Below are 21,442 nucleotides of genomic sequence, written 5' to 3'. Positions count from 1 at the left end.
CAAAATTATCTCCTAAAAGAAGGAAAGTGGAAGGGTGAATGATTTAAAAACAGTGAAGGTTTAAATAGGCATCACTTGTTTATAGAATTTTATTCCATATTACCTAACAGTGGCATATTGTTTGCAAAGAGGGCCTCAACATCCTTATGCACACTGCCATTTGTATTGTGACTTCTCTTTTTCCACAACCAAAAGTGGAGTCTTCTCCTTCCTATGAATATGGACTGGCCCTGTGACATACTTTGACCCATATAATTCCATAAAAGTGACAGAAGGTGACTTCCTAACCTAGATCTCAACAGACCTCGTAGCTTTCACTCTTGCCTTCCTAAAATGTATATAGTACATGTAGAAGCTCCAGTCAGCCTTCTGGAAGCAACCTTATGGGAAAAAGCCCAGCCAACAGTTAGTATCAACTTGTAAGACAAATAGGAAAAGGAGTATGTCAAGGCTGTATATTGTCACCCCGCTTATTTAACTTCTATGCAGAGTATATCATGAGAAAGCTGGAATCAAGATTGCCGGGAGAAATACCAATATCCTCAGATATGCAAATGACAGAACCCTTATGGCAGAAAGTGAAGAGGAACTAAAATGCCTCTCGATGAAAGTGAAAGTGGGGAGTGAAAAAGTTGGCTTAAAGCTCAACATTCAGACAACGAAGATCATGGCATCTGGTCCCATCACTTCATGGCAAACATATGCGGAAACAGTGGAAACAGTGTCAGACTTTATTTTTTTGGGCTCCAAAATCACTGCAGATTTTGGAGGAATCTGGATATCCTTGGAAGGAAAGTTATGATCAACCTAGATAGCATATTCAAAAGCAGAGATATTACTTTGCCAACAAAGGTCCGTCCAGTCAAGGCTATGGTTTTTCCAGTGGTCATGTATGGATGTGAGAGTTGGACTGTGAAGAAAGCTGAGCGCCAAAGAATTGATGCTTTTGAACTGTGGTGTTGGAGAAGACTCTTGAGTCCCTTGGACTGCAAGGAGATCCAACCAGTCCATTCTGAAGGAGATCAGTCCTGGGTGTTCATTGGAAGGAAAGATGCTGAAGCTGAAACTCCAATACTTTGCCCACCTCATGCAAAGAGTTGACTCACTGGAAAAGACCCTGATGCTGGGAGGGATTGGGGGCAGGAGGAGAAGGGGACGACAGAGGATGAGATGGCTGGGTGGCATCACCGACTTGATGGACGTGAGTTTGAGTGAACTCCGGAAGTTGGTGATGGACTGGGAGGCCTGGCATGCTGAAGTTCATGGGGTCACAGAGTCAGACATGACTGAATGACTGAACTGAACTGAACTGAAAGACATAGAGTGAGGTCACTTGGACCAACTAGACCCAAAGGAGCCATCAGATGAGTATAGTCACAAGGGGGACTCTGGATGAGATCAGAACTGACCACCTGAGTCCATGGCAAATTGCCAGTCCAGGGAAAAATAAGCAAAGAAAACAATGGCTTTAAATCACATTCTTAAACCAGTAGTAACCTAATTTATTTCCCTTTTTTGGTTTAAATATACAGAAAAAATTACTGGCACTTTTCTCATGGGAAAAAAAAAATCACAAATAATATCATATTCATTTATCATATTTCTTTTCCACTAAACTTAAAACTTCTTTAAAACAAAATTTCTAGAGTCAGAGCTTTGAGGTTCAGCCACTCATTCACTTACTAATCATGTACTGCTTCCCAGAATAAATCCAGACACTGTCCATATACCAGTGAACAAAAGAGATAAAAATCTCTGCCAGCTCTGAGGAGTTATGGATAATCTAATTCTAAAATATATGCGACATCTGTAACCTTCAAGAAAACATGCAATGAGAAATGTATGTATTACACTAAAAATCACTCTTACCCTCATGCCAAGCACCAAGAACCCAATCTCTTCCATTAATGGGTACTTGCTGACCTGTTGCTGAATCTTCTCAGATGAAGCAAAAGGATCATAGCTTTTCCGCCCTATCTTTACATCCATTATACAGGGCTTATTAAATTTATGGGTCACATCTTCCAGTTTTAGGTATAAATCTGTTATTAAAGAAAAACCCTAATTAGTAATAGGAAAACATATTACTACTTAAGAGAAAACAAAAATGAGGAAATCTTAAAACTAAGAAAAAGTTAAAACTGATCCAGAGTCAACAATTATTATTACTTTACCTGGAGGGGAAAAAAAAGCTTGACTAATAAATTTTATAACAGGTATAAATATCACAGAGTAACTCTTTCAAGAGGTGGAATAAATATTCAACCATAATTAAAAGGTATGAATTAGATATAAGGCTTCCAAGAACATTAAAAAGGCAATGAGATAATTTTTAAAAACCGTCCTTGAATACATTCTTCTTCTGAACATGATTTACATCCTATGTGCCTTAGCAGGCATCTTAGTGTTTTAACAACTTTTTAAATTCTTCATTTAAGGATAGTAAAAGGAATAAATCCTTTCCATAGAGGATACAACAGGTATAGGTTAAGAAAGGTAAATCAATCCAAATGATGTTAATGCCAAATATACATTCTAGGCTTACTAGTACAAAAGGAAAAAGAAACACCCTGCTTTTTAGAACACAAAAAGTCTTCAAAAGTTCATTTGTAAATAACTTTGGCATCCTGTATACACCTTCCCTCAGAAAACTATTAGAAAGGGAGATTCAAGTAAAAAATTATAAACATCTCAGTTATAACACACTGTAGCCGACCTTATAGTTTTAGGTTGAAAATACAGGTCTGATTGCACTGAGGGAAAGAAGTAAGGAAAGAAAGTCTTTCCCCCTTCCTAGGTGAATAAATCTCCCAAACAAAATTCTGAATGAGATCACAAATTTCAGTCATGTCATAAGAAGCACTTCTTGTAAAAACCTTTCCTTACAAACAGAAAATATTTTACTTTTTATCAAAGTAACAAGGTTTGATTTTTTGAAATAAATGAATTTATTTTTTAAAATCTTATGCCTTAGTCAAAGGAAAATGGAGAGAGGGAGGATTGTGTAGAACCAGGTGAAGTTAAGAGACAAAAAATGAACTGTAGCCTAAGAGACTAGCACTCACAGAAACAAAAAGGAGCAGGCTACATTTAAAAGAAAAGTTCTAACAAAGGGACATTTTCAACAAGATAAAAGGGCTGGACACAGACATCCTGTTGATGGTGAGAGATAATGAGACAAGTAGGAATATCCTGCTCAAGAAACTAGAACCTACCCATTTCTGTACTTTAAAAAGATAACCACAGGAAAGTATGATAAGATGGGGAAGAAGGAAGCATAGCAGTCCCCTTCACACACTTCCCATTTTCAGCTACCTTGAGGAAAGAGAAAGAAAGGGATCCATCCTCTCCCTAAAATTGTATAAAAATTTCAGTAACAAAGCTTATGTTTCAAATATCAGAAGAGACTAATTAGATCCCAATACAGTAAATCATTAGCATTCACAAGTTTATCATCATTAATTTCCATAACTCAAGAAACCCTGAAGGCCTTAGTGAGGTAAGGCTATACATGGGAAGACAAAAGATAGTGTGCAAATCTAGCTAAACATCACAGCATCTACAGTTCAGTGTAGGGTTATTATTTTCTACCTGCCAATTTGGTAGTGATTAAAAACAAAAACTGTTTTTTGGCCAAACAACAGAAACAAGAGAAGCTAAAGACTTTTTGCAAATCCCTATTTCATCCTCTCTTGGGAAAGAGAAAAATACAAATACAAACTCTCCTTACAGTAGGAATATAATAAATGCCTGCTTGAGTGAATCAGTGTTTGCTCTTCTCATTCTCTTTCTGCCCAAAGGGACTTTGGGTTTGGCCTTCTTCATCCTGTAATAAGTTGAGCCATTCCTTCAGTAAACAGGCCTAAGTATCATCAGTTTTATCTGACATTTATTTTGATTAGGCAAGGGCTTTCCTGGTGGCTCAGATGTTAAACAATCTGCCTGCAATGGAGGAGACCTGGGTTCAGTCTCTGGGTGGGGAAGATCGCTAGGAGAAGGAGAATTCAATGGACAGAGGAATCTGGCAGGCTACAGACCATGGGGTCGCAAAGAGTTGGACATGACTGAGTGACTAATACTTGACTAGGCAAATGTGTTTTATCTTACTTTCAGATTCTTGATATGCTTTATTTGATTTGAATTACCAAATCATATAAAACATATATATATATATATACACACACACCATATAAATGGCTAAATTATTGATTATTAGCCTTTAGTTCATAATCCTTAAATTAAGGCCTACTGAGAGTTGGTTTAGTGTATTCTTTTGGTTCTCTAAGTGAAAAGTTGAAATTTTGAGATCCTTGTTTCTCTTTCCCTCTAAGTTACTAAAAAAAAAATCAATATCAAAACCTGCTTTAGAGATGCATAGTTAAGGCAATGGCACCCCACTCCAGCACTCTTGCGTGGAAAATCCCATGGATGGAGGAGCCAGGGAGCCGCAGTCCATGGGGTCGCTAAGAGTCGGACATGACTGAGTGACTTCACTTTCACTTTTCACTTGCATGCATTGGAGAAGGAAATGGCAACCCACTGCAGTGTTCTTGCCTGGAGAATCCCAGGGACGGGGGAGCCTGGTGGACTGCCGTCTGTGGGGTCGCACAGAGTTGGACACGACTGAAGTGACTTAGCAGTCAAAAAAAAAAAAGATTATATATCTAGCAGTTTGCCACAGTTGCTTCTGAATAAAATAGGGAAATGAGACATGATGTGGGAGCTCAGATTTAAATTGATTTTTTTTCAGATTATCATCACTAGAAATAAATTTAAATACTGATTCTCTCTGAAAAAAAAGTAAGAGAGCTTAATTCAAAATAAGTCAATCTCAAGACAATAACTTAAATGATCAAAGGCATTTTTAACTACAGGAGAGCCTCACTGATAAGGCAATGCTACAGATAACAAAGGACACTCAGCCAAAACCCCTCTGGGTATAGAATGGTACAACAGTTCTCAATTTTTAGGTATATAGAGAATATGTTCTAAAAATTGGATGGACTAAGAGTAAGATAGTGTTCTATCTGGAATAGTTTAGGTTCATTTTGACCAAAGTCAAGGAAATAAATTAAACTATATTGATATGATGTTTGGAAAATAATTATGACTTTTTGCTATGATGTAACTTGTAAGGAAAGTAAAAGTTAAAAAACATTTAGTATTTTTAAATATTAAAAAAATTAAAAAAGTTGATTTTCATATATACATATGAATTAATGTGTGTATAAATCACATAGAGAGCAAAATAACTATATTTACTTTTTTAAATTCTTAAAAGCTCTATTTAGTACAACAGATTCTGATGAAGCCAGTCAGTCAGAGGTCTAAAGACTGACATTTGTGAACCTCAAATCTAAGAGATAATCCATTAAGCTTAGTCTTAATATTTGTGTAATAAATAACAGGACATCTACTTTTCATAAATGTATGGATCTCATTATAAGAAGTCACACTGACTAGAAGTATAGTTCTCTATGGTTGTAAGAGAGAAATCTGTTATCTATTAATTTATGGAAAATGTATATAGAATTTCTATTGTTCTTTAATATTTTGAGGTAAAAATCGTAAAAATACCTACCAGGTAGTCCAAAATATACCACTTCATGCTTTTATAAGCAGTCTATAAGTTAAGACTTCTCAGTGGCTGTACCAACAACAAGGTTAATATGCTCAAAATATTTATATATTTCATGTTGCTGACGATAGTATGTTTAAGATTACACAAGGTTACTATGAACAAAAAAGTTTTTCTATTTTAAGTGTATTTTCTATTTAAATATATACAATTAAATATAATTATCTTAAATATAAATTAAATACTTACATCGTTTTCTAATACATTACACATAAAAAAATTCTACTGCTGGAATACAGTCCTGATACTAAGAAAAAAAAAAGGGGCAGAAAATTCCCCAGTAACAAAGGAGAAAAAAATAAAAACATTTGAAATATTATGGAAAACTGAAAGATCTGCAAACATTTATAAACAGTAAAGATGAGATAACTATTCTTTTAAAGGAAAGACAAAGGTGAGGACATTTAGAGTTGAAGATTTATTCAGATCCTCTTAATGAATATTGATTATACAGATCATTACAACATAGGTTCCAAGTTTCATCATATTCTTTCCCACCCTATCTAGGCATTGGCTACTATTATCATTTCTGAACCTCCCAAAATGTAAAAAAGGCCGGGTGGTGAAACCCTGCCCATTTATGAAGCCAAATGGAAAAACAGAGGACGCCTTTCTTCTGCCTTTCACATCAATCATCAGCTATTTCTGAGAGCAACAGAAGCTTGAAGTATAAGGAATTATAAATAGAAGAGACCTTGAGTGTCCAAATGTGGGGTGAAGAGGGAGAAAGGGAACAGCTTATTTCAATCCATGCTTCTTAAAACCTGACTAGTAGTGAGATCCATAAACCTATCAATCAATGAGACTAGAGATTACATTTGAGAACTCTCAATTTGCTCAAACCTAATTGAAGATTTACTTTTCTATTCCCCCAAATAAATATTGATGGCACATGTATCTATATGCTTATACACAAGTAAAATGAGATTTAACATATATAACTAGTTTCAAATCTTCAAATATAATTGCAACAAATGCTTTACCTTAAAAAAAAAACACTAGTCATATTCTAAGGTTTGCTAATGTGATGTTTGTATAACTCTATGACTGTAAATTTTAAAAAAATGGGTGAGATTTATGGTACATAAATTAAATGTCAATAAAACTGCCGTAAGAAATTCAAAAGGTAAAAAACTGTTGGTCAGGACATCCTTATGCTTCCTTTAAGTGACAATAACTTGCTGTGCAAACTGGAAGTACTTTCTCTGTTTTACAACTTTGGATTCTAAGAATTATACAAAGTTGTATAACACTCTACCTTGAGACTTCCCTGGTGGAGTAGTGGATAGGAAATCTTCCTGCCAAGGCAGGGGACACGTGTTTGATCCCTGATCTGGGAAGATTCCACATGCTTCTGAGCAAGTAAGCACACATGCCACAGCTACTGAAGCCCCAAACTTTTGCTCCAAAACAAGAGAAGCCACTGCAGTGATAAGCTCATTTACCACAACGAAAAGTGGGCCCTGCTCACCACAATTACAGAGAAAGCCCACATGCAGTAACTAGACCTAGCACAGCCATAAATACATAAATAAAGATGCTCAAGTAGAAAGAGGGGAAAAAGAGTCAAGAAATAAATTATATCAATTTAATACTACGTAAAGTATAGTAATGCAAATCACAGTGTTCTATTAAAATTTAAGAAAATATTCATTTTCATGATCCTGTGGACTAAAGATGTCAAAAAGTTTCCCATCTTATATGTGTTTCATTTACAATCAAAATGATAAAAACAGAAAGAGGACTCCATGAATTCTCTAGCAAAATCAAAGCTTAACAATCTCTATGGTGCAGTTCTCCTTCCAGAGCTAAAAACTGGAAAGGAAGGGGGTTCCGTGACTGTCCGGTGGTTAGGACTCAGTGCTTTCACTGCTGTGGCCCAAGTTCAATTCCTTATCAAAGGAACTCCCAGGAAGTTGCAGTGCGGCCAAAAAGAAAAAATATGTTTTTAATTTTAAAAAATAAATTAAAATATTTTTCAAAAGATTACAAAGGAATAGGAAATTTCCTAAGGCAATTGTTGGTATTACAGGACTACATCTATTTACATGTATACTTCTATTTATATTTTCTCTTCTTTTTTCTCATTTTCCTCGCCTCATCTTTTCAACTCAGTAGTACCAACATCTCCATTTATACTCAAATAAGAGTTTCAGAGTTTACAAAGCATTTTCACATAAAATAACATGCATTTTCACAACTCCACGTGAAATTATTTTCAATGTATAGAAGAAAAAGTGGACCTCCAAAAGGTTAATGAGTTAGAGTAGTTCACAAAATTTGGAAATAACCAACAAAGAAGCCAAGACTTCTGACTTCAAAGTTACTGATCTTTCTACATTAACATAGATATCCCTCAGGATTATTTGGTATTGAAAACCAAAAAGGTATTGATTGCTAGCAAGTCTTTGATTTTTAAATTATTTTAAATTATATAATTCTAGACTATAAAATGTTTCAATTAAAATATTTCTTCTCCTACCCAAATTCTTCTTATATACTCTACTTTTCAAAATAATGATGCTGTTGGCTCAATTATTTGACCCACTCTATTTTTTTTTTGGTTGTGCCTCATGACATGCAGCATCTTAGTTCCCTGACCAGGGCTTGAACCTGTGCCCCTTGCAGTGGAAGTGTGGAGTTCTAACCACTGGACCACCAGAGAATTCTCTCTACCCCTTCTAAATAATTTTTAAACTTAACATTTAACTATCTAGATATAGATTAGACAAGGAAAAAGGAGGGAAGGGAAGAGGGAAGAAAGACAAGGAAAGAAAAAAGGAGGAGAAAAGAAAAAGGGAAAGTAAAGAAGAGGAAAGTGAGAAAAGAAGGGGGAAGACAGGAAGGAGGGAAAGAAAGGAAAAGCAGGAGCAGAGCAAAGCTCAAGTCTCCTGCCTCCCCAAATGAAGCACAGAAGAATCCTACAAATCCTGGGGAACCATTGATTTACTATTATAATAGTAAATCAATGGTTCCCCAGGATTTGTAGGATACTCACAAGAGATACTATGAGTCCTTATTAATGAAACCTAGAATAAGTAGTGACAAAGAACTGAGGGAAAGAACAAGCTCAAACTTGAGTCCCCATCTCTAACTGTTCTCAAAATGTGGTTCAAGCACTATCTCCATTAGGAAGAAAAAACAACAAACATACTTTTATTTAATAAGCATATCATGAACTCCAACACAGACAGATACACATTATCAAAATGTCTGGGAGTTGAGCCTATTAATTTGCATTTTAGCAAGACTATGGGTTTTTCTTAAACTCAGTCAAGTTTGAAATTCTTCCCTCACTCATGAATCTTCTTCAATGGTTAGCAGTCATGTTACCAGTTTAACTGACTTTTGTCTGCTCTGTCAAAGGCCTTAATGTGGCAAATACTGCTTCAAGTATTAACTAATATTAAGAGAGAAATTCTGTGCCCTTACATAAAAAATTTTGTCCTCTATATGAAAATTACAAGTATTTTTTAAAGCATGCAAGTAGGAAATGAAGGAACAAGACAGAAGATAGGAAGGAAGTTACACAAAAAAAATATTTCTTGATTTTTCTTTTTTCAAAATGGGAAAAGAAATTGCTCAAAATGTTTGAAAAAAAGAACATCTGATAATTAAGAGTATTAAGTACTAATGTATATATATATATATATATATATGTTCATTCAATTGTTTAAGAAATGGGTTATTAATTTGTATATGCTATTTAAGAAACTGGTTATGAAAAGCAGAAGTATTAATTAGTTTTCTTAATGAATAAGAGAAAGAGTAGTAAGAAAAACACATATATTCTGTTTTTATAATACGAGGCTTAATCTTACTTAAATCTTTTAAAAAGCAATTCTCATAAATTAAGACTAAAAGATGGATTTTAAAGAAAAGATTACCATTTGGTGCAGTAGGAGGTGACCAGATGCCATAATATTTTGGCAAATATTTTTGTAGCTTTAAAAGAATATCATCAGTACAATCAGCAGCAAAAACCTGAAACAAAGAGAAATGGAACATTTCCAAGTCAGTTCCTTGTAATGCTTTCTAACTGCTCCACACATTTCTCAAATAACACAATACAATGAATCATAATTTATCCAGTATGAGTTTTAACTGGAATTTAATAAGTTTAAGTCCGGAATAAGCAAAAAAAAAAAAAAAAAAAAAACTCTATGTGTCTCCAATGAGAAACTCTGTATTATTTAGAGCATATTCTTGGTTATCTAATTCTAGCCTTTCACTGTCCTTGAACTATTTTACAACAAAGTAAGTTGTAGATAACTCTTAGCAAATGCAAAAGAATTCTTGTCCATAGACAAAGAATAAATTCTGGCCAGAGGAGGATCTGTGCCTCACTGGAGTCTCAGTGGTAAAGAATCCATCTGTAATGCAGGAGACTTGCAGGAGACATGGGTTCAATTCCTGGGTCAGGGAGATCCTATGGAGAAGGAAACAGCAACCCACTCCAATACTTATGCCTGGGAAATTCCGTAGACATAGGAGCCTGGCGGGTTGCAGCCCATGGGGTCACAAAGAGTGAGACACAACTGACCACTAAACAGCAACAGAGGAGGATTACTGACTTCCCTCTAATCTCCCTGGAAAGGGAGAGTTTACAGTGTTCTTATGTACACTCATTTCACCTTCCCTTTATGCCATATAAATTTGTGCTTCTTTGACTTTTCTTTTGAACTAGGTTTTAACGTCTGCTTAGTTCTGATACTAAGTAGGGCCCTGTGGGGCTCCTGAGCACAAAGCCTTTCCGTATCCCCCATTTCTTTGATTATAAGAAAGAGGCTTCATTTAGCCTCCATGACCTTCCCTGAGTTCCAATGTGCAGATGCAAGCAGTTACTAAATAGGAAAGATAGGTGAAGTGACACCAGGGAGAAACAGTCAAGAGCAGCCTTGGGGGAAGGTCCTGTTTCCCTATCAAGGGATACACACAACACTATCTTTGAGCTGTTTTGACCCCAGACAAGTTTGAACCTGAAAGCTGATGACACTGACTCCTATTTACCTCACCACTAACCCATCAGAAGAATGCAAGCCAGTCACTGCTTTGATCCTTATCACCTACCCCCACCTCATGTCTGTTAAGACCTTTTCCTATTGCCCAGTTCTTGAGGGGATAGCCTGCTGGGTTCCCTTTTTGCCTGGCAAAGAAATAAAGCCACTTCTTCTCTCTCCTCCATAACAATTTCCATATTTGTTTGGCATCGGCACACAAAGTCAATATTTTCGCATCACTTACCTCATTAAATGAGTTTAAACAAAATCTTTAACATGTGTTCATTTTATATCTGTAAAGAAATTGTGATTTTACCTTAAAAAATGTATCATTTAACTCAATGTAAGTCTAAGTATTGTTCATTTAATTATTTGATTTATAACCAGTAATAATTCTAGAAAACAATGAAATATGCAGATATCCTGGAACTAGATTTTTAATTTTTCTTCTAGAAAAGCAGAAAGAAAATATTTTTTGTTTCAGACTCAGAGACTGAGGGAAAGAACTTCCGGTTGTCAGGGAAAGGGTGAGTGAAAGGAATAGTTAGGGAGTTTGGGATAACAGGTACACACTGTTATATCTACAATGGAAAATCAACAAGGACCTACTGTATAGCACAGGGAAGTCTGCTCAATGTTATGTGGCAACCTGGATAGGAGGGTAGCTTGGGGAGAATGCATCCATGTATATGTATGATGAGTCCCTTTGCCGTCCACCTGAAACTATCACAACACTGTTAATCGGCTACACTCCAATACAAAATAAAAGGTTTAATAATAACTTGTAAGATATCTTACTCATTAACTCTTGCCAAATAGGTCTACTAATAATAATGACTAGCAAGACATCTTACCCATTAACTCTTGCCAAATATGGTGTACCTAAGTACTCAAAACCATTTAAGTTTACTCATGTAAAATGCTTATGAAATCTCAGTATCAGAATTCTAATTATATATGTTCAAACCACATTCACATCAAGTAGTTATATATGACATAATTCTATTGAATAAACTCAAGTATGGCAGAAACTCACCAAACGTGATACATTGTATTTTCCAGCTTCCCCTATTGAAATGTGAGCAGAAATGAAATCAGTCACTTCCTGGCCAAGGTAATTAAAAGCAGGGTGTACCTTATCATCCCTTTGTTCCTGGCACAAAGACATTGAAGACACAGTGTTCATGATGACCTAACAAGATGGAGGAGCCAAATACATCTATGTGCTTACCTGAAGAAGTCCACAATATAAGTGAAAAGATAAAAGAACTAGAAGAGTAGAAAGATAAACTTTCTCTTATGTTAAATATGTTTTTTAAAGTATTAAGACTGATCTTTACTACAACATGTCAAACAAGATAACCTAAACAACTCTGTACCTAGAAATGTAGGATAAAATATAATATTTTCTTAAATGCATAGCTGAGCTCCCATGATTAAAAAAAGGAAATTCACAGAGATCTAAAATAAAGAGGAAACCCAAAGTGCTAAGCTGAGCAGTCATTTGGGCTCAGATGTCCACTCTGAAAACCTGAACCAAAGGATCTCTGAACTTAGGATCAGTCCTAGATGAGGACAGAGATACTAAAAGAGGGAGAGTAAAAAATGCTCTGAGCCAAGCTAATACAGAAAAAAACAGCAAATAAACAATATCAGGAATAAAAAGGGAGTCATAATTAAACTAGCATAGCATTTTAAAAAATACTATGAAGAACTTTACCAGGTGGATAATTACATAAAACTATAATCTATATTTTAATACCACATTAACAAAGAAAATCAAAACATTTAAGAAACTGAATCATTAGTTAAAAAATATATCCCTTCCCAGGAACAAATGAAAGGAAAGATGGAAAGGACTTATGGAAGAAAAAGAGACAAGTCAACAGGCTGCTGTGATGAATTTATAGGTAAGTTTTATCAAGTCTAAGGAATCAAATACTTATCTGATACAAATTCTTCCACAGAAAAGAAAAAGGAATGCCCCTCAAAACTCATTTTATGAAGCTAAAAGAAACCTGGTATCAAAACAGGACAAGGATAATATGTGAAGAAAATAATAACCTCATTCATGAGCATAGCTGTAAAAAATCTTATATATGTAACAAGGCAATGGCACCCCACTCCAGTACTCTTGCCTGGAAAATCCCATGGACGGAGGAGCCTGGTAGGCTCCAGTCCATGGGGTCACTAAGAGTCGGGCACGGCTGAGCGACTTCACTTTCACTTTTCACTTTCATGCATTGGAGAAGGAAATGGCAACCCACTCCAGTATTCTTGCCTGGAGAATCCCAGGGACAGAGGAGCCTAGTGGGCTGCCGTCTATGGGGTCTCACAGAGTCGGACACAACTGAAGCGACTTAGCAGCAGCAGCAGCAAACAAAACCCAGTAATGCATATTATTAAAAAACAAAAATGACATGTCCAAGTATGTTTTATTTCAAAAATCAAAGGTAATGTAATATTAGAAATCTGTTATGGCATTTACCAGTGGCTTCCCCAGTGGCTCAGATGGTAAGGAATCTGCCTGCAATGCAGGAGACCTGGGTTCGATCCCTGGGTTGGCAAGATCCCCAGGAGAAGGGAATGGCTACTCATTCCTGTATTCTTGCCTGAAGAATTCCATGGAGGAGAGTATAAAAGCTGGCTTAAAACTCAACTTTAAAAAACTAAAATTGCAGCATTTGGTTCCATCACTATATGGCAAATAGATGGTGAAAAAGTGGATAAGTGGAAACAGTGGCAGATTTTATTCTCCTGGGTTCAAAAATCACTGCGGACAGTGACTGCAGCCATAAAATCAAAAGATGTTTGCTCTTTGGAAGAAAAGCTATGATAAAGCTAGACAGCGTATTTAAAAACAGTTATCACTTTGCCAACAAAGGTCCGTCTCAGTCAAAGTTATGGTTTTTCCAGTAGTCATGTATAAATGTCAGAGTTGGACCATAAAGTAGGCTGAGTGCCAAAGAACAGATGCTTTTGAAATGCAGTGCTGGAGAAGACCCTTGAGAGTCCCCTTGGACAGCAAGGAAATCAAACCAGTCAATCCTAAAGGAAATCAACCCTGAATATTCATTGGAAGGATTGATGCTGAAGCTAAAGCTCCAATCCTCTGGCCACCTGATATGAAGAGCTGACTCATTGGAAAAGACCCTGATGCTGGGAAAGACTGAGGGCAGGAGGAGAGGTGGGCAACAAAGGATGAAATGGTTGGATGGCATCACTGACTCAATGGACATGAGTCTGAGCAAACTCTGGGACATAGGGAAGGACAGCAAAGCCTGGCGTGCTATAGTTCATGGGGTCAAAAGAGTCGGACACAACTTAGAAAATGAACAAGGGTATTTACCACATTAACAGATTAAAAGAGGAAACTCATGATCATTTCAACAGATACAGAAAATCTTTGCCCTCCTGCATTGTCTCTTCCTGGTACAAGAAACTAGGGGGTTGGTGAATAGCTGAGGTCACTTATTTACTTCTCTAGTTTCCTCCTTATCAGTCCAAGTCGTCTCTTAAAGTTACCTTGCTGAGTTCCAGCAACCACTCCCTCTCCATGCTGACCAGGCCTACAGATGGTATAGCCTTCTCTCTTGCAGGTGACCTTAAACTCTGACTAAATCATTGTAAATGGTCCTTTTATTAAACTGATAGAGTGTATCATTTGTTCCTTGAGAAAATCTTAACTCACAAAGAAAGCACTTTCTTTAATTTGTGGGGAATTATCTCTCAAAAACTTAGCTTGAAAGTCATACTTTAACAGGGAAATGTTAGAAGCACTTTTACTAAATGAGGAGAAGACTCCCCCCACTATTGCTTCAGTTCATCACACTGAACTATATAGAAATCCCCGATAGAAGTATATAGATTCAAAAGGGTTTCCAATCACAGAAGATGCAACCATCTATACAGAAAGCAACTAAAATTGTTAGAAAGTCTCAGATAAATATAAGTTACTAAGAGTTCACCAAGATTATTGTATGTAAGAACACCATACAAATATCTCACTCCTGTGTATTAGCAATCATTGGAAAAGTTAACTCAAAAAAATACTGTTTACAATAGAAACAAAAAATAAGAATGAATCCAACTAAGAATGAATCCCACTAAGTATGTGCAAGACTTTTACAGAGTAAATATAAAATATTTTCTTTGAAAAAGAGGAAGTGTCAGCAACTGAAAGCATATTCTAGAGCCAGACTGCCTATGTTCAAATCCAGGGACCATCATTAACTATTTGAATGATCCTGGTCAAATTATTTAAATTAATCATAGTTTAGTATAAAATGAGGATAATAACAGTGTATCTAACTCACAGGTTGTTGTTAAATGAGTTGGTAAAGCATTACTAGCAAGTATTTGGTTTTTGTTTTGCATTATCTTTTTACTTGCACCTAAATTTAAGAGGTAAAGTTATAAAATTCTTAGAAGAAAATATGAGCATTCACCTTCATGACATTAAATATGACACTAAAAGTCTGCACCTCAAAAGACACTAACAAGAAAATGAAGACAATTCAGAGAATAGGGGAAATATTACAAGTCACATATGAAAATCAAAGCAAATTACAATAAAATTAACACTTCACATTCACTTGAATGCCTATTTAAAAACAAAAACAAAACTAACAAGTGTTGATGAGGATAAAGAAAAACTGGAATCCTCATATATTAGTGGTGAAAGTGTAAAATAGGGCAGGCACTTTGGGAAACACTTTTGACAGTTTCACAAATAATTAAATGTAGAATTACTATATGACCCAGTAATTCCACTCCATATCCAATTCTAATATCTAAAAGAATTAGAAAATAGGTATTCAAATAAATACCGATACATAAATGTTCATAACAGCCTTATCTACAAAAGCCAAAAGATAGAAACAATCCAAATGTTCTTCAATGAGTGAATGAATAAACAAAATGTGGTATGTAAATTTAATGAAGTATTACTCAGCCACAAAAAGGAACAAAGTTCTAGTGCCTATCACAAACTTTAAAAACATGCTCAACAAAAGAAGCTAGATACAAAAATAACTAAATCCATAGAAAGCAGGTTGGTGGGTGGAAGACATTGGGGTGAGGGAGGAATAGGACATCGTGGCTTAATTAGGTACAGGGTTTTTTGTGTGTGTGTGTGCTGAAAATGTTTTGTTAACTAGATAAAGGTGATGGTTGCAAAACACTGTGAATCTTCTAAAAATTATTCCTAGTAATAAGGTTAATTAAATGTTAACTGTCCCCCAATCCTTCCTTCCCCTCTACCCTCCTTTGGAGTTTCATAGTACACACTAGCATGTTCAAGGCTCAAAGAAATTCTATAGTAAAAAAAAAGTACTTAGTTAAACTCAGCATTTCTGAAAAATACAGTCTATCATCTAAGCGTTTTTCAAAAATGTAGGTCAAAACCCATCAATCAAAATTAATTCAGTATATCAAAATAAGAATCACTCAAAAATGAAATAGAATAGAAAATACTAGAATATATTAAACATCGTATTTTTTTGAGCTGTTATTTCAGTCACATACAAAGTGTACTAAGACATGTTATCAAATGTATTTCTTATTGAGTCAGCAGCATAAAATTATGAAAAGCACTTTGAATACAACAAAACAAATCTCACCTCACTTACCATATTATAAAATTCCAGCTCTCTTGGACCCCTTGGAGGCGGCTGCAATTGTTTCAAAACTGTGCCATCTGGATGTTGCAGTATACCTACAGAACAAAAATAAGATATTCTAAAATGCTTTAATAGCCAATTTCATAAATTTAACAGTTTTCTTTTACTTATTTCAGAAATTGAAACATTCAAACAACATATTTCAGTGCCTGTTATAGGCAAAGCACCAGGAACACAAATTCTAAATAGCTTGCTTTTGTTGTTTCCAACTGTTATGCCCCTTATAGCCCCCTCAGACTTTCTAATAAATAGAACATATTTAAATTTTTATAGAAATTCTTCAGTAATAGACTTTCCAGGAGATGTTAATTTATAGTTAAATAAGAAGCAAATTGGGCCTCCCCATTCTGAAGGAGATCCACCCTGGGATTCCTTTAGAAGGAACGATGCTAAAGCTGAAACTCCAGTACTTTGGCCACCTCATGCGAAGAGTTGACTCGTTGGAAAAGACTCTGATGCTGGGAGGGATTGGGGGCAGAAGGAGAAGGGGACGACAGAGGATGAGATGGCTGGATGGCATCACCGACTCGATGGACATGAGTTTGAGTGAACTCTGGGAGTTGGTGATGGACAGGAAGGCCTGGCGTGCTGTGATTCATGGGGTCGCGAAGATTCGGACACGACTGAGCGACTGAACTGAACTGAACTGATAGCTCAGTTGGGTAAAGAATCCACCTGCAATGCAGGAGACCCTGGTTCAATTCCTGAGTCGAGAAGATCCACTGGAGAAGGGATAGGCTACCCACTCCAGTATTCTTGGGCCTCCCTGTGACTCAGCTGGTAAAGAATTCACCTGCAATGCCCAGGGAGACCTAGGTTTGACCCCTGGGTTGGGAGGATGCCCTGGAGAAGGGAAAGGCTACCCACCCCAGTATTCTGGCCTGGAGAATTCCATGGACTGTGTAGTTCATGGGGTCGCAAAGAGTCGGACACGGCTGAGTGACCTTCACTTTCAAGAAGCAAATTAAAAGCAGTAGCATAAACTGATCCCACTTTTATAAGCAAACAAAAAAATGTTAACAGTGGTTCTATATGAGTTTCCCATTTTTTCATTTTTTTAAGTTTCTCTAATCTGTTATTAAGAAAGCAACTAAAGTTTTTCCTGAGTCAGATGCACTGTGTAAAGCTGTACTGATAGCATGAGGGCACCAAGCCAATGCGAAATGTAGGGGCTGAAATCAGGTGCCAAGCCTGGACAAGAAGGGGCACCATTTTATGATATGCCCACTCAAAGGGGAGACTGTTTTTCATTTATATGTGAAAATCTTAAATTTTCATATATTGAGATTTCATAAAATCATGCCAGTTAGAACACAACAGAGCTCAAATAAATCTATTTCCAATTTTGATAAAATACACTACTTAAGTTTCTATTTCTTTGGCAAATTTCAGGAATTTTTAAGGACAAAAATGCAGAATTTAATCAACAAAGTATCAACCTAAAAGATACAATAATCGAGTTTGTTTAAGTGCTACTTATAGAATATAAGGAAGGTAAAAACATTAATTCATATGGGTAAGATTGGTTGGTAAGTAATGAAAAGATTTTGGGACTTCAAAGAACAGTCTAAAATAGCTAAAAGTTACTGAAGAGAAATACTGTTCCAAAAGTCTGGGACAGCCTTCACGCCCATGGTAACAAACATTTTCAATGGGCTAATGAATAAAGGTAGATGTAAAAAAGCCCTGGAGCTTCCTGATGGCTCAGTGGTAAACAATCAGCCTGCCAATGAAAGAAACACAAGTTCGATCCCTGATCCAAGAAGATCCCACATGCCGCAGGGCAACTAAGCCCCTGTACCACAACTACTGAGCCTGTGTTCTAGAGCCCGGGAGCTGATACTGAGCCTTTATGCCACAACTACTGAAGCCCATGAGTCCTAGAACCTGTGCTCCACAAGAGAAGCCATCATAATGAGAAGTGTATGCACCAAGACTACAGATTAGCCCCCTCTCCACAACTAGACAAAAGTGTGTGCAGCAACATAGACCCAGGACAGCCAAAAATAAATAAATAAATAAACCTTAAAAATACTTTATTTAAAAAAAAAGGACTGATGAGCTGAATTGGGAGGGAGCAGCGAACATTCATCAGTGAAGAGAGAACTATGAAGCTTCCCCATATTGAGGCAGATACCTCATCTAGAAACAGGTGAGTCTGCCATTAGACAAACATTTTAGCAGGCAAGCAGAAATCAGACTGTAGACAACAGCGTGGGGTACCAGGATGGATTACAGACAATAGTCCTAACACAAAAAAAGACTGCTTGATCCAGTAATTCTCCCACACTATTCACTCTGAAAAATACCACTCCAGGTTTTCAGAGAAAGCAGCCATGGAGAAGGAGATAGTAATACCAGGCATTCTCCCAGTGAATGAATTATAGGATCTAAAAGTAAACCACTAGTATCTTACACTGCAGCCAAATCCCTTACAGCTGAAAAACAGTCAGGATAAGAAAAGAAACATCTTGGAAGGCTGAGCCAACACCACATGAACTGAATCTAAGAATGCAGCCCAGCACCAGGTTCAACTAAATTCTAGAGGGAATATGATTTATCAGTCCCTCACTCTAAACAGAGGGGAAGGGCTTATACTCTATGTGGAACAAAACAAAACAAAAAATAATATATTTCACTTCCCAGGGTTCTTTTCTTTCTTCTCACTGTTTTTTAAATAAGGTATCCAAAATTCAATTTAAAAATTGAGACATACCAAAAGAAGGAAGTGTGATGTATAACCAAAAGAAAACACAGTCAACAGATGATGACACATAGATGAACGAGTACTTATAACTACCAAACAAGGATGTTAAAACAATTATAAGTATGATGCAATAGAAACTATAGGAAAAATGGATATAAACACTGAATAGATACTTCAGGAGAAATGCAAAGTCTAAAAAAGAACCAAAAGAAATTCTAGAAGTAAAAAGACCCAGTATCTGAAATAACAATTATCAGCAGATGATTAAGAATAGGCAATCAAAGAGACTGATAATAAACTTTAAGGAAGGTCTACAGAAAATATCTAAATTAGTGCAGTGAGAGAAAAAGTATCTAAAAAGAAAAACGGAATAAAGCACTAGTAGCCTGTAGGACTGGAGAAGGCAAGGGCAACCCACTCCAGTACTCTTGCCTGGGAAGTCCCATGGACGGAGGAGCCTGGTGGGCTGCCGTCTATGGGGTCACACAGTTAGACATGACTGAAGCAACTTAGCAGCAGCAGCCTATAGGATAATATAAAGCATTCTAACAAATACATAGTTGGGGTATCATAAGGAGAAAAGAGAATGGGTCAGAAAAATAATTCTGGACTTCCACTTCTACATAGTATACAAAAAGCTGAAAGAACACCACTCCCATCTTAAAATAAGGAAAAGTTAGATAATCTACAAAATTGTAACTTTTCTTGAAACCATTAGAGCACTGAGACTGTAAACTACAAACATATAATCTAACCACTATGATACGCCCAATGGGAGCATTCCCTTGCTTATGGTAGCACACGGCAAGAAGATGGGACTACCTTACAAGGCAGTAAGAATAATTCAGCTAATATTTTTAACAAACAGTTAACAATAACAAGTTAGGGAGGGACTACTGACTTCGAAAAATTACAAAACACTTGCAACATCTTTTTCAGAAACCCCTCTCTGTGTCCAAGACTGGAGTAAAAGGAAAAAAAAAAAAACAAAACTGAATAAAAAGATAAAAGCAACCCTCAAAGGTACAGTCCTTGAGGAAGCAAACACCATTCCTGTAAGCAGATAGAGCAGGGAGTCCCTGGAGAAAAAGAACCAGGCACAGCTTTCTTGACATAAGAGAAACCATTTTAGGTCTAAGTTGTTTGGGAATCTAAGCCTGGCCACAATGCTTGCCCTTGAACAGGACCCAGTAATTAACAATCTTAAGGGAAGTTGGATGGCATCACCAGCTTAATAGACAAGAGTTTGAGTAAATTCTGGGAGATAGTGAAGAACAGAGAAGCCTGGCATGTTGCAGTTCATGGGGTCACAAAGAGTCACGACTTAGCAACTGAACAATGAAGTGAAGGATTGCAGGAACAAAGGAAAAGCAGTCAAGAAACAATGTGCAGTGCTGTGCTTAGTAGCTCACTACTCTTTGCGACCCTATGGACAGTAGCCTGCCAGGATCCTCTGTCCATGGGGATTCTCCAGCCAAGAATACTGGAGTGGGTTGCCATTTCCTCCTCCGGGGGTTCTTCCCAATCCAGGGATCGAACCCAGATCTTCCGCATTGCAGAAGGATTCTTTACCTTCTCAACTGCCAAGGAAGCACCAAGAAACAATAGTTCAGTGATAAAGTCCTAGTTCCTCCTCAAGATATATATATAACAATCTGATACAGATCATAGCTGTTCAGGAACTACACCCCTACTCAAGTGAAGGATGAAATGATGAGGTTTCCTTTTCGAACCCTCTGTGATTTCAATCAACTAAAACTTGGACTCTGTCCATCTCTGCCCCAATTCTATACTGAATTTTCTGCTCAAGCCCCTTCACAAACATTCCTTAACTTAAAGTTTCCCCAATTTTACCATTTGGGGAGACACTGCTTTGGGAAAGAGCTCCTTACTTGCTGCAGGTAATAAATCCTTCTTCTCCTGATTTTTAACTTGGTTATGTCTTTTGGCTCAACACCCACCAAGAGAAACCCAATTTTTCAGGTAACACAACTACAGGAAAAAACAGTTCTTCCCAGAAACTTTTCCCCTGTGAACAAAATTCTTAAGCTTCTAGGGTAAGGGCAGTAAATCATGTTGCCCCCAAGGCACAAAGATGGGGAGAACAGTAAGAAAAAAAAAAATCCTTTAATCCTGGAGGCAAAGAAGGACCAGAAAAGCATGATGAGTCCTGACTCAGAGGTGGTCTATTGCTGGGGGAAGAAAAAGAAACTCACTTGCTAAAGAGTTTGTCTCCCACAAAAAAAAAAAAAAAAAAAAAGGAGCACGAGACAGGAGGGAAAAGGGCAGGACACACATGCTAGATAAATAAAGGGCTGCAACCCTTAGGATACAGACTGGCTGGAACCAGTTAAAACTAAGGTGGCTCTGAGAACAGTCCAATCATTGACCTGTAGTTCATTATACCTTCATTGTA

At 36.7% G+C, this 21,442-nt stretch overlaps 2 protein-coding genes across 7 annotated transcripts in view; one reads left to right on the top strand and one right to left on the bottom strand.

Moving 5' to 3' along the window:
* CISD1 (CDGSH iron sulfur domain 1) overlaps window positions 1–21,442 on the top strand; it is a 324,421-nt gene that overhangs the window by 267,430 nt on the left and 35,549 nt on the right. The gene's annotated exons all lie outside the window — the stretch shown is intronic.
* IPMK (inositol polyphosphate multikinase) overlaps window positions 1–21,442 on the bottom strand; it is a 54,473-nt gene that overhangs the window by 16,874 nt on the left and 16,157 nt on the right. The window contains exons 2-6 of one of the 6 annotated variants that reach the window (XM_070780412.1): window positions 16,269–16,354; window positions 11,675–11,791; window positions 11,248–11,361; window positions 9,526–9,622; window positions 1,924–2,042 (exon numbers count right to left, since the gene is read on the bottom strand). In XM_070780412.1, coding sequence (XP_070636513.1) covers window positions 1,924–2,042; window positions 9,526–9,622; window positions 11,248–11,361; window positions 11,675–11,791; window positions 16,269–16,354 — 533 coding nt within the window. Of the gene's footprint in view, window positions 1–1,869; window positions 2,043–9,525; window positions 9,623–11,247; window positions 11,362–11,674; window positions 11,792–16,268; window positions 16,355–21,442 lie in introns of those variants that run through there. The other 5 variants (XM_070780411.1, XM_070780415.1, XM_070780413.1 and 2 more) reach the window with 5 other exon arrangements.

The sequence above is a fragment of the Bos indicus genome, chromosome 26, assembly GCF_029378745.1.
Source record: "Bos indicus isolate NIAB-ARS_2022 breed Sahiwal x Tharparkar chromosome 26, NIAB-ARS_B.indTharparkar_mat_pri_1.0, whole genome shotgun sequence".
Lineage (NCBI taxonomy): Eukaryota > Metazoa > Chordata > Mammalia > Artiodactyla > Bovidae > Bos > Bos indicus.
This window is presented reverse-complemented; position numbering and strand designations above follow the sequence as displayed.